The sequence below is a fragment of the Silene latifolia genome, chromosome 11 (genome assembly GCF_048544455.1).
Source record: "Silene latifolia isolate original U9 population chromosome 11, ASM4854445v1, whole genome shotgun sequence".
Lineage (NCBI taxonomy): Eukaryota > Viridiplantae > Streptophyta > Magnoliopsida > Caryophyllales > Caryophyllaceae > Silene > Silene latifolia.
The window spans coordinates 2721174-2735707 of NC_133536.1; the positions used below are offsets into that span (position 1 = coordinate 2721174).

At 33.1% G+C, this 14534-nt stretch overlaps 1 protein-coding gene across 1 annotated transcript; it reads left to right on the forward strand.

Annotated features, from left to right (window-relative positions):
- Positions 1-1092: 1092 nt before the first annotated feature.
- On the forward strand, positions 1093-8578 carry LOC141610627 (uncharacterized). The gene is made up of 6 exons (XM_074428807.1): positions 1093-1687; positions 1930-2156; positions 3501-3723; positions 5825-5910; positions 6895-6986; positions 8148-8578. The coding sequence occupies exons 1-6, from the start codon at positions 1592-1594 to the stop codon at positions 8396-8398; spliced, it is 975 nt and encodes a 324-aa protein (XP_074284908.1). The 5' UTR covers positions 1093-1591; the 3' UTR covers positions 8399-8578.
- Positions 8579-14534: the final 5956 nt, after the last annotated feature.

Sequence of the window (14534 nt, forward strand, 5' to 3'; positions counted from 1 at the left end):
CGGATTTGCGATATTAATGAATATAAGGAAATAAATAGAGATTTCGGGTGCAGATTAATTCTTATGGAGTTGGGCCTGAAGGAGAACAATAAAGCATAGGCCCAAAGCTAGAAATGGCCGCATAATTTAACCAAATATGGAGTGATAGATTAAATGGGCTTTTTCTCTTTTCGTAACCCGGGAGAGACATATGTGACTAAGCGAGGATATGGTAGAGTTGACAATCGGGTCAGTCGGGTCGGGTCCTACCAAGTTATGGTTGTAATGTGCCATTCTAGATTTCTACCCTTTCGGGTAGAGCCGAGTACGGTCGGGTCAGTATGGGGCAGGTCATATAGAGTTCTGGTTTTGATAATTTATATTTCGCACATTTAAATCAATTTATAATGTGCAGATACCCATTTTTCTGAATTTTTTTTTAAAATATTACGCACTTGAATATCTTTTATAGACAAATTATAATATTCCTTTCAATTTCCTATGTTGTTCCCCTTTCCTTTTACATCCAATTTCATTGTTGTTCCCTCTTTCCTATGGGGTCATATGTAATGTGTGGTTAAAACTCAATTACATGTGGGGTCATATGTAATGTGTGGTCCAAATTGATTGTCTTAATTCTTGAAGAAATGAAAAGGGAACAACATAAGAAATAAGAGGGAGTATAAATTAACTTTATATATATAGACAAAAACAAATTGGGCCCAATTTAAACAATTTCATAAGCTCATCGTATCATAGATAGACATACTCACAAAGTCACAAACACGTGAAGTTTTGAAAAAACGTCAAATTCATTGGAAAATCATATTGCTTTCAATGATCTGAAAAACGTAGATTTGCTATTTATCTATTTCGAGAGATTAATGATTAATCGATAAGTCGGTTTTATCTTAATATTGTGTAAACGGATCCCTACAGTCTACAATGACTTAAAACAAAAACAACGTTTTCAAAGTAGTTTACATAAAAATCCAAGTTCTACAAACTTTTATCAAAAACGGTTTTACACAAAAATTTATAGAAATAAATAAACTTGTACGCAAACCTATGACATAAATAATTGTTTTGAGTAACGTTATATCCACTCTCCAGTCTCCACATCCATTATCCATATTTATTTCTCTTTTATTATAATCCAAAATAAACCTTAATTTATCCAACCAAAACTCCCAACTTTCACCAACTCAATATATATATCACTCACTCTATATATTAGACCACAATTCTTCATCACAAATCCTATATTTCTTCTCAATAATATTTCCCCTTTTCTATTAAAGTTTTCTCCAAATATCATTAATATTTAATAATCAAGGTGTAACATTTTTTTTTTGTTACAGAAGATTAAAGTCGTTTTCTTCTCTGATGACGAGGAAACCCGCAATCGATATTATTATGTGCATGAGAATTTTCTAGGAATATGCTAAGGTTAGCCTAACATACCCAATTAATTGATTTTGACGTCCAAAAACGTCAAAACACTTGACTCTTACTACTACCACTACTCTCTTTGCTCAAATTCCCTATATTTCCTCTGTTTTATATCTTCTCCTTCTTCTCTATCGTCAATCAATCGATCAATCAATCAATCATGGCGGACGTAAAAAGATCAAAGAATTCAACTTCAAACCTCAATAGCTTTTTGCATCACACTACTCCCATTGTACCATCTCAATTCCTTCCAAAGGTTTGTTCTTTTCTTTGTAAACATGATCAAATTTGATTTGGGTATTCTTTATTTGATCAAATATCATTTGGGTATTGCTTAGTTTTTACAAAAATTTAGACTTCATTGATTGCACAACATTCATTGTCAATTGGTTTTGGGACGTAACGCATTATTTATTAAGTGACCTCACCTGTAACATTTTCTGTAAAAATTCTGGCTTCGTCACTGCTGATATATTTTATATTTTTTTTATTTTGTAGGAAGAAATGAAGAAATTGAATAAAATATGGCATCCATGGAAAAGAGAAAAAGTGGAATATTTTAAACTAAGTGATTTATGGAACACATATGATGAATGGAGTGCATATGGTGCAGGTGTACCTATTGCATTAAGTGGTGGTGAAACACTTGTACAATATTATGTTCCTTATCTTTCTGCCATCCAAATTTTCACTAGCTCTCCTTCTCCTCCTGCGATTTGTATCAGGTTCGTCATTCTATTTACTCGTATTTCTAGAAATGTCGTCTTTCGTGTTAATTGAGCTATCGAATTGAAGTCATATTAAGGTTTGAGTAAAGAAGGGGGAAAATGTAAAGAGACCATTACAAAAAGGGAGAAATAAAACTCAAATTGTGATTCTAACTTGACATAAACGATACGGTGAAAAACGGTTTTACATTAACATTTTTGTAAATTGTAATTTATTTTGTGTAATTCTCGTTATGAAAGTATCAATTACTTTTGTGTATTTTGGTGACAAAAAGTCAATTTGTCTTGGGAAAATCTTTTATCTTTAGGAATGATAAAATAATCATAAATTTTTACGGAGTATTTAAGATGGACATATTCGTTTTAAAATTCAACGAGTTAAATAAATAAATAAATAAATAGTAAAATGAATAGAAAATAACTATAAACTTATCCCGTCTATCAATATAGATGAGAATTTAATTCGTTTTAAACTAAAAATGAATATAATTGTTTTAAAAAAGACCAATTGAAAAATGATAATATCCAAAGTCAAGGAGGGTTGTCTTATTTGTCAACCCCTATAAAGCCCTCTCTACCCCACTATGCTCATTGCAATTGGATTGATTAGATTAGAGTCCTATAAATGTATCAAAAGGGTAGGGTAAGGCTCAAATTACAGTTTATAGACAATGTAATACCTCTTATTGTTTATTTTCTGAGTTTTATTTTAAAATTTTTGTGTTCTGCTTTAGTATAAAGTTTTTTAGCACATTTATTAAAACATTACACTAAAAAAATATAATATTGCTCAAAAACTATATTTATAAATGGTAATATGCTCAGAATATGCTAAAAAACTACAAGGTATAAGGTACACAAATAGGATTATACAACCAGTTGTACCATAAGCATTGTACAACCAAGGTATAAGAATCCGAGCTTATAAGTAATTTTTGTGAGCTAATTCAAAGTTCATGTTTTTAATGTTTAAATGGATGACCTCAATACTTTTTAATAAAGCTCATATTCTTTAACACAAAGCTCGGATATTTTATCACAAAGCTCAAATTCTACACCGTACAACATATACAACTGGTTGTATAATCCTTGAATTGGTATAAGGTACTATCTTAGATGCGTAATCTTTTTTCTCCTTAAATTATAATTTTATCTATGTAGTGGACTATATTAATACTATTTGAACTAACTCTTAAGAATGTATTTGCAAACTTATAGTGGTATATTAAAGGCGCAAATTCTCATTTAAAACGGGGGTATTCGTCTGTAATTCGCATGACATGATAATAAGTTTATAATTAGAGGATCTTAATTATATACTTGTGATAATTTATATTTCAGAGAAGATGCGGATTTAGGAGATAGTGAGACAAGGGATTCATGCAGCGAGTCGTATAGTGATGAGAGCGAAAGCGATAAAGTATCACGGTGGGACGGGTGCTCATCGGAAGACGGAAGTTCCGAGCAAGAAACCCCTCGGCAATTGAGTGATAGGTTGGGTTATCTATATTGCCAATACTTTGAGAGATCTACTCCATATGGTAGAGTCCCTCTTATGGATAAGGTTATTTCTTGCACACTACCCTCTTTCATTAATTGTATTTCCTTTTCTTAACGTTTGGTTGATTAAGGAATTAAATACTTTAATAAGAAACTACAATCTATGATACTCACTTGTATTAGTTGTATATATAGTAAAACAATCTACGATGTCATATAAGGTGAATTAAAATAAATAAGTTAATTTAACTAAAAGTTTCGATTTTTTCATTGTTTAAAAGACATCGATCCCCACGTACTTGACTATTAGCTCCCTGGCCCCGCTCCGTCACTACTTAATCGATATTGATGTTTTAGTCTTAACTTTACTATGGCTATATATAACCAGGGGCGAGGCCACCTTTGCTAATGGTGTAGCAGGTGCTACACCGAAAACGAAAATTTCGGTTAGAATTTTGTAATTTGCTACACCAATATCTACGACTTCTATGCCAATATCTAATAACGTTACCTTAAAGTATATATTTTGCTACACCGAAATTAAAATCCTGGACTCGCCCCTGTATATAACCATTGTCCGTACTCTTCAAATCTTGACTATTATGATTTAATTTGGTATATGTAATCATCAATAATTGACTAATCAATAGGTAATTTTATGTAAAACAGTCTTACACAAATATGGATTATTTTAAAAATAATTATACTAACAGACAAAGTAGGTATTAAAAAAAAGGAAAATGATAAAATACAATTCATAGGGCTGCATTTAAGAAACTAAAAAAACAAATAAAGTGTTAATATATGCATTAATTGTAATAATTAATATATAATCATATATAATTTAGTTCATAATTTCTAAATTAATACCAAATTTGTGTAAAATCGTCTTACTTACAAATACTTTGGTACGTGCTCCACTCATCACGCTTAATATGTGAGTGCTTCATGAAAATAAGGAATCAACCATATTATTTAAATCAATCATGACCAAGAAAATTCTCTTTTACTCAAAAATGTATTAAGATCTCACGTGTCCTTATATCAATAGTCAACTTATTCAACTTGTTTGATGCTCATCAAAGAATACAAAGATGATGACAAAAATTAAATTCTCTTAGGATTGAGAATAATATAAATAATGTTATTCACGTTTTCCTGTTGAACTGAAGGGTACGATCTTGAATTTTGTGGTTCATAGCTTATCCATTTGTGTACTATAATTTTATGTGGGGACATAATCTATCCATTCGCTCGGTACTATACGAATCGCGATTAATGAGAATAATTAAAAGAGCGTTCTCTTGTCGCATGCTGAAAATACGTGTAACGAACAATTTAAAGTACAAGTCATGAATCAATAAGAATGTATTTATAGCTAATCTGGTAACCATTACTTTCTAGGTTCTAAACCTAATTTAATAATACGGTAAATTAAGTTTGCAAGCATTGTATAATAGTTTATACAATGCTAATCTGGTAACCATTATCTTTACCTTCATATGGAGTAATACTGTATGCTAATTTGGTAACCATTATCTTTATCTTTATACAATGCTAATCTGGTAACCATTACCTTCATACGGATTAATACTTTATGTTAAAAACCTCATTAAATGATACCAATGAATGAAATCGGAATTTATTACATAATCGTAATTTTAAAGGATAATAAGTTCAGCCGACCCCAAATCATTTTGGGATTAAGGCTCTGATGTTGTTAATAAGTTCTTAGTCTTAGAATTCTAGTATGCTGATGATAACAATTAATTTTGTGTAAAATCGTTTTATTATTACTACTTCTATTAAATTATTGTGGTATGTGTCACTTATATAATAAGCTAAGATAATTAATTTATAATTAATGGAAGTTAATGATCATATTAATTGAGTTTATGGGTAGTGGTCACTTCTGAATTGGACGGGCGTTCACATTATGCTTTTATTGCCATAGTTGTAGGAAAAGTAACATGATTACTCAATGACACATTGGATGATGCTTGTAAGTTCTAAGTATATACGTGTCCAAATTTCTTGATGAGTTAGGAATATTCCATTCGCAATGCTTTTTGGTCACAATTAACGATAAAATGGTTATAATAAACGTAAAAAATTCAAGAAAAAAATCTTAGTAATTTAATGAAAGACTGTCTTTTATATTGCAGATTATTGAATTATCTCGACGATACCCAGGATTAATGTCGTTGAAGAGCGTTGATCTTTCACCAGCCAGTTGGATGGCGGTTGCCTGGTACTTTCCTTTTTCTTTTCAACGAAACTACGAGTTGCTCGTGTTTATCTATTGTTACCATAAATTCGTAATAGTAGTGAATATCAGCTAATTTAACGGATAAAATTGTTGAAAAATCGATTAAAATTTAATTAAGAGTTTTAAGACCCATTAAAATTCAAGACTAATCAATTTGAAACAATTCCTATACCGTGGACATTGGGATTGAAAAATAATCAACTTTTACGTTAGTGTCAAAATAAGTTTGACTTCCAATAAATATTTGTCAATCCAAAATAAGGTGCAATGCACTTCATTTTAAGTCCAAACAATCACCAAGTGACCCTTTAAACCTCCAAGAGTTACATGCTTGACATGTACTATCACTTATTCTTCTACAAAAATTGTTTTATGTGATGGATTTTAGAGTAAATAATACTCCGTAAGTAGAGGTGGACATTGGGCTGGGCTGGGCCGGGCTGGTGCGGGCCAACGACGGGCTGGGGTAGAGCAACACTGGCACGGCACTAACATAGGATCGGGCTGGGCTGGTTTTGGTCAGGCCCGGGCACGGCACTATAGGGGCGGGCTGGTTACAATTTTTTTTTTTTTTTTTTTAAAATAAAAAACGGCTTAAAACCGGGCTGGGCTGAAAAAATCCAACACTAGCACGGCCCGTAGGGCTGACCGGGCTGGGCCATGTGCTGATCGGGCTACTAAATTCTGGCCCGTGTGACAGTGCTGGGCCGTGCCGGGCCGGGCTGGCCCGCTATGTTGTCCACCTCTATCCGTAAGGATTAAAAGTTTAAACTATTAACTTCGTGTATGAATATTTAAAACTCAATTATTGAGGGTAGGGGGTTAAATGATAAATTTATACTGAAATATGAAAAACCAGCGAATCGAGCATGCATAGTCGAATAATAACTACAAACTTTTTGTGTAAAATTGCTTTAAGGAAGAATTTGTAGACAAGTGTAACGGTGGTCCGTTAATGGTTTGTAGGTATCCAATATATCACATTCCTATGGGAAGAACAATCAAGGGCTTATCTACATGCTTTCTCACCTACCACACTATTTCCTCTTCTTTCCAAGGTACTTAATAAAGATAGTGCTTTTGTGCTAATTGTTTTCATTAATTACCACCACTACTATGTTAGTACAAGTATGTTTTTTGACAACTGACCAGCACTAACATACCGGATTCCATCAGAACTATGTTTGTATGTTAGTTATAACTTTATCATTGAATTTAGCTTTGTATCTTTTTCAATAAATATTTATTGTGTCTTATCGATCTATTGTCATTTTCAACCTAAACAACACTTTCTATCCGGTTATCTAATCATGTAATTATAAAAGAAATTTGGATTATATACACAATAGCGGAATCAGGTTTTCACGTTAGGAAGAGTAGACAATTTTAGCAAGACGGACTACTAATGTAATAAAGTAAAGTAGGAATAAGATCGAATTTCATTTTCCGAGGAAAGTTTGTCCCCCCTGCTAGAGTGCTAGCCTCCGCCTGACTCAGCCACTGATTTTATATGAAAAGTAAGGCAATAATTCTTGTTTGCGACAGTGGTATTATGTGCGACGAAACTGTTTATGGCATAAAAACACCGTCTTTTCATATTTCATCGTACATATACCACCGTCGCAATAATTTGTGTATTAGTGAACACAAATTCTACTCAAACAAGGTTTACTTGTCAGGGTGCAAGATCTAGGCCCTGTTCTTTTGGACTGAAACGAATCTGATCTGAACTGAACTGAACTTATAGGATCTGAACTGAACTGAACTGAACTTATAGGATCTGAAGTGAACTGAAATTAAGTGACTTTAAGTCCAAAAGAACAGGGCCCTAGTGCAGCGCATGGGCTCATTAATGCCAAGTTAGAAATTGTTCAAAAGTGTCATTATCTAATCACTCTTTTATGAAATTTATGATCTTCCATTTTCATGTTATTTGCAATTGGCAAATTCTCATTTCAAATAGCTGAATCTGAATCTGTTTGAAATAAAGACAGATAAAATATGATAATTTTATGACAAAATTTAAAATATTTCTTGATAAAATGTTACTGTAGCCGTAACATTTTATCATTATACGGTCAATTTTTATTATAAAATGTTGATATTTTTCTTCTCTTTACGTTAAGACCGTCTAACGAGAGACTAACAATTTGCCATTAATGTACTGGTCTTGGTTACAAACAACTTTGCTTAATTAATTTTTTGGGATGTTTACCTAGATATGGAGATTGAAGATGAGATGGAGGACACTGAATGGGCCAAAAAGATGAAAAAGAAAGGAGAAAGTATACCACTTCATGCATTTGGCCTAGCCACTTACAAAATGCAAGGAACCGTGTGGACCTCCGGCCGAGGAGGCATGGACCACGATACACTTGAGTCGCTTTCTAGCGTCGCAGACTCATGGCTAAAGCAATTGAAAGTCCAACACCATGATTTTAACTACTTCACCGGGGCTGGACGATGGTGAATAACTGTATATCTTTGAATTATGTTAGTGTTCTACGAGTAATATGCAAGAACTTTACCTATCCTTGTTTTTTTTGTCGGTAAGTATTTGTTTTTTAGACTTAAATGTGTGCTCGGGACATCCCAGCACACATTTCTCACTCGCACTTGTAAATAAGAGTAGACGTTGAAGTTGCATGGCAGAAATTTCACGAATTGCTACATACCGGTACCATATTTTTACAACTTTGTCATAGTCGATAATTTATCTTCTTATTAGTTATTAGAATTAGAATGAGGTATGCTTCGAAAACATAATCGGATCTACATGAACCGTTTATCATAAATAGTCGATAATTGTTGAGACTAGCCCATAATATGCCCAGTTAGTGGCCCATTTTATTTTCTCTTATTAGGATATTAGGCCCATTAGGGTTAGGTTACAAGATATGGCGGCTACAGGGTTCAGATTTCGGTACTATAATATCCTAATATCTCTGTCCAGTGATTGAGCCCAAAACATAGGAGACTTGCTCTTATAAATCTGAAAAAAAATGAGAATTAATACAGTTACTTCACACATTCACCCAATAATAGCCTAATAGGTCTCATATCCGTCACAAGTTTGTAACGGGTCAAGTATTATCCACATGGGTAGATAAGACAAAAGGTAGAATGCATAGAGAATCACAAATGACTTGTCTTTATCCTCCCATGTGGGTTTTATTTGACCCATCACAAGCTTGTAACGGATATCGACTGTCATAAATGAGAATTTGTGTTCACCCAATAATCCTCCTAAACCGACTGTCCAACACCATGCTAAGTATAACGTATCAAACTTTCCTCGCTCAGACTCACGCGCGAGCAACGTTCTAGGACCGGAGCGAAGAATGAAAATAATATTGTTGTGGACTGAAGCTCGAACCTAAAACTTTAAGTCTTGGATTAGAGTGAACCTGAAATATTCGGTCCGGTCCGAGCTTGAACCGAAATGGACCTAGACTAATTTTTTTCATTGTTTTGTATGTGATAATTACATTTATCAACAATTCTCCTATAGAACCGTCCAATAGCATAAAACTAGCCTAAAAGGAGAAAAGCCTAAAGATAACATTTAATTTAATTTATATTTTAATTTTAGTTTAACAACACGACATTTTATGATAAAAACTAACATATTTAAATGTACAAGTTATTAATATAAAATTAGGTTATCAAATAAATTTTTTCTTACAAGTGTATTAACTAATTTTTTAGGGCTTTTGGTTATTTGATTAAAAAAGGGAGTTATAAGTTAATTGTTTGGGCTATGGCTTGGTCTTATGCTATAAGAAAGTCATATAAAACAATTGGGATATTCTACAGTGTACACTCGTGGTTTTTGGTTTTCTACATTGTACCCCTCCTTTTTTTATATTCTATGGTGTACCCCTAAACTCTATACATCAGTCTATACCGTGACATTATTTATTGTCTTTGCTAACTTAGTTTCTTAAATGACCTATTAAATTGTCTATTTATCATTTCAGTTACTCGATAACCTACTCATTTACTTATTAGTTCGTCGAATTACTCATTAGCCCACAAAATAGTATACGAAAGTAACTAAAAGTTCACAAAATCTCCATTATTATGTCATGACTCATAACATATGTTTTTAATAGTAGTTGGTGCTTATTAAAAGTAATTTATGATGTTTCTCATATAGAATGATGATACAACATTAATAAGTCAGAATAAAGGTCAAAGTATCGTCGTTTGATAGTGATAAAGTTACTGGAGAGTTAAACGAGGTTATGATGAAGAAAAACTAAGAAGTTTAGGGGTACAATGTAGAATTTAAAAAAAGGAGGGGTACAACACAGAAAACCGAAAAACTTAGGGTACACCGTAGAATATCCCAAAACAATTTGTGTACATTTATATACCATTAAATCAAATGCATTTAATAATTAGATGTCTCTTATTATGAAAATAATAGTTAATATTAATATATAATGTGTTTTAAAGATAAAATGTTCATTTCCTCTTTTTGCAAAAAAAAAAAAAAAAAAAAAATTGTTCATTTCCTTTATAATATTTTTGATGATTGACTTTAAAACATAAAAAATCCGGTCCATTCGGCCCGGACCTAAAATATCTGTCTGGACCAAACCGAAACGAAAACCGAAACATAAAAAATTGTGGACCTAAATTAATTCGGTTTGGCTTAAATCCAGGCTGAATGGTCCAATCCAGTCGAGACTTAAACTTGTTCACCCCTACTTACAGGATAAAAATGGATGAAATCCAACAAGAAACAACTAAATTAACTCTCTCACCCCTTCTTATATCATCCTTCAAATATATCAGCACACGGTCGTTCTAGCTTAACCAGAGGTCTCTTGTTCGAGCCCTGGGAACGCAGCAGTGTTAAAACTCATGAGAGTTTTACCACCCTAATGATCCTACCCGACTCGAATCCGGATTAAACCGGATAATTTACACAAAAAAAGTTGCATAAGAATAAAATTTGTAACCACATAATAATCTCCACAAAAACAAACATAATTCGTTATTTTGGGTTAGTCCCGCTTCTGTTCACCAAACAAAAAAAAAAACAATAACAAACATGCACGACAACATCCAACGAACTACCTGATAGACTAAAAATGAGAGAAGAGAGTGAAATATACGGAGAAAGATATCGTAAACTGACTCAATTATTTCCGATACATTACTAGCCTTTTTATAGGCTTACACATTAAACTAAATATCCTATACTAGTGGGATGATACCCACGACACACTATCCCATGATCTCAAATCATGGTTAGTCCTAACTAAGCTAACTAGGAGTTCAATTGGTCTCCCTTGTGACGGGTTACCATTTGTGGCGGATATTTTGTGAGATAAAATGGTAACAAAATGGGTTAGTGGAGAAAGGGGACCATATGAATAGTGTTGCAGAGAGAGAAAAAGTGGGTACATTGTGAGGTAAAATGGTATCCGTCACAAGCTTGTAGTTATCATAACAACTATTAACTACAAATTAGGAAGCACATAAACCACTAACTAATAATTAGGAAACAACCTTAAACTTATTTTGGATCATAATTCGTTCAGTTGAATCAGTTCACTACCGGCCATATAGTTTCTTAGTAGTATTTGCGGCTTTGACACCTCCGTTATGTTGCTCGCCACGACCATTATTAACGTTCCCTCCCGAATTAATAGCCATAGTATTATTGAATACATTTATCATTATACCTCGACGTTCCCGCTCCTCATCGTCGTCCTTTCTAACCCCATCATTGCATTCATGCATGTCTCGAGGCGTACTAGGAAGCGGAACGAACTCATCAGCATCATTATTTAATACCCGATATATTTTCCAATACGCCTCTGGCTCGGTACAAAGATAAAGTGGGTTGTAATCAAAACACACTCGACCATTTTCCTTAGCACACATATGTCCTCTTGACGTCATGAGCCGATATCCCTCAAGCGCTCCGGTAGTTCCGATCCTATCATAAGTCCAATCCGTATTGACCCACCTTAGCATGTATATATAGCTCGTAAGATAGGCTTCCTGGCATATCTCTCTAAAACGAAATCCTTTTACAGCGAGGTGCCGTCCATAAGACCATAACAACTTATGAATTGAAGAGTATAGGGTGAGTCAATTGGTACCATACCAAAAATAAGTGTTGTACGTAATGTCCATAGACAATTTTTAGGTAATTTATTTGGATCGTTTACCTTTAGTAGGGTTACGGACTTTTGGTCAGGACATGCTGTTAGGTATGTCCCGTAAAGGGAGCTCTGTATCGCTACAGTTGAATTATCCGGTGGAATTTTTGTCATGTCCCACTTTTTTTTTTTTTTTTTTTTTTTTTTTTAAAAAAAAAAATTTTTAGTGGGAGGGTGTGATTAGTTTTTATTTGTCGCGAAAGAAAATAAAATTAAGATAAATATATATATGTAAGAAAAATAATGGCGAAGGTGTAAGGTATTTGTCTAATGTTTATAATAGAGAATAAATTTACTATTACGAGTTTTATTTCATAGTTTCAAAAAAATCTCTAAAGGTGAGGTTGTAGTTTCATAATAGAGAATCAAATGTCATTTGTCAAAATTGTTTTTTTTGGGGTACAAATTAGGTGATAACAATTGTGCCGATAATACGATCGAGTAGTATCGATTAAGTTATAAATTCCTGATTCGGCCTACCAATAATTTACGAAACGGAAAATTCATGTGGTAAGAAAACTTTAACGGAATATAACTCATGATTATGAGTTCAGAAAATAATGAATTTCTTTAAATAAAAAGTGTTTACTAGTACTACGATTTTTTTAATAATATTGCAACATTCTGAACTCGTGGGTAAGAGAGTTTATCTCTCAAAGTTATTCGGTGGCGCTATGTCATTTTCCTTGAAGGTATTACGAATATAAGGTTTTTGTACCTTTTTAATCGAAGAAATAAGCGTTACATACCCGATCTATTAAACTTGATTGATAAAAAGCATATTTCTAAATGAAAATAGAAAAATAGAAATAGCCTTAAGAAAATGGGTCAACCGGGTCAGGTGTGGGTTGAATTAATTTGGGTCAGGAGGGTTTCAGGTTCACTAGGACTCGAGTTAAGTTGGCTGGGTTTGGGTCATTTTTGGGCTGGTTATTATCAACTTTTTTAAGGATAATATTCGGTATGCTACAAACATTCGAGTCAGATCCAATAGGGTCTGGTCTCTAAGTACGGGTAACTTCGAGTCCTCAATTTGGGTGTTTGATCGGTTATGAATCAAGTTATACAAGTCGGGTCAATCGGGCCCGTGCACGGTCGCACGTCCTGCTCCGTCTTTTATTTTATGCTTTTACGTAGTTAGGCCCAATGACTTGGTTGTTGGCCAATTATTGAGTCAAGCCCACATAATATGTTCATATGTCCCGCTAGTGACCCATTTTATTTGCTTTATCTCCTTCTTGACTATTGAAAATTGAAATAACACAAATCCCAACTAAATTATTTGATATACTTACAAAAAAATATATTTTATTTCGATAACTTGTATATTTAAATATATAAGTATTCATCATAAAGATGTCAGATAATCAAAGTAACTGAATTACTCCTTTTGGGGAGCCTTATGCTGTAAGACGGTGCAAAATCAATCTGATATATAGAGAATTTATATAATTACGTTTCTAAGGCTCTGTTTGGCACGACACTTCAAGTAGCTTATTTGACCAAACTAGCTTATTTGACCAAGATTTCAGGTACCTAATTATTTCGTAAGTGTTTGGTAAGTAGCTTATTTGAAATAAGCTACTCGAAATGAAATGATACCTCAGGTAGCATTCGAGAAATATGTACATGAAATGAGTTATCTTCTATTTTTTACACCTTTAATCTATAATATTAAGACTCTGTTTGGCAAAACTACCTGAAAAGGTAACCGAAAACTGAAAAGCTAACTGAAACCTGAAAAGGTAATTGATAAGGTAGCTGAAAATTAGGAGCTGATAAGGTAAATTATATAAAAATGTGTTTGGCAAACTAGCTAAAAAGGTAGCTAATTTTGGTAAAAATGTCGTAAAGGAATATAAAAATTATTTAATACTCCGTATTATATAATAAAGGGGTAAAAAATGGAAAATAAGTCATTTCAGGTACCTGATTTCTCAAATGGTACCTGGGGTAGCATTTCATTTCAGGTACCTTAATTGACCAAATAAGCTACTTGCCAAACACTTGCAAAAAAATTAGGTAGCTGAAATCTTGGTCAAATAAGCTACCTGAAGTTCTTGCCAAACGGAGCCTAAATAATTATCATATCCTTTTACGTCAATTTACAAAAATCAGCTACCTTTTCAGCTAGTTTGTCAAACACATTTTTATATAATTAGTTACCGTAGCAGCTCATAATTTTCAGCAATCTTATTACTTAGCTTTTCAGGTTTCACTTAATTTTTCAATTTTCAGCTACGTTTTCAAGTTTCAACTACCTTTTCACTTTTCAGTTAATTTTACCAAACAAAGCCTAAACTCCATCCATTCACCCAATAATCCTCTTAGACCAAAACTCCTACAGCATGCTAATTGCTAAATATATATATAGGTTTTTTTGTCAAATACAACCTTTAAAAAACTTTTTTTTCCAAACACGAC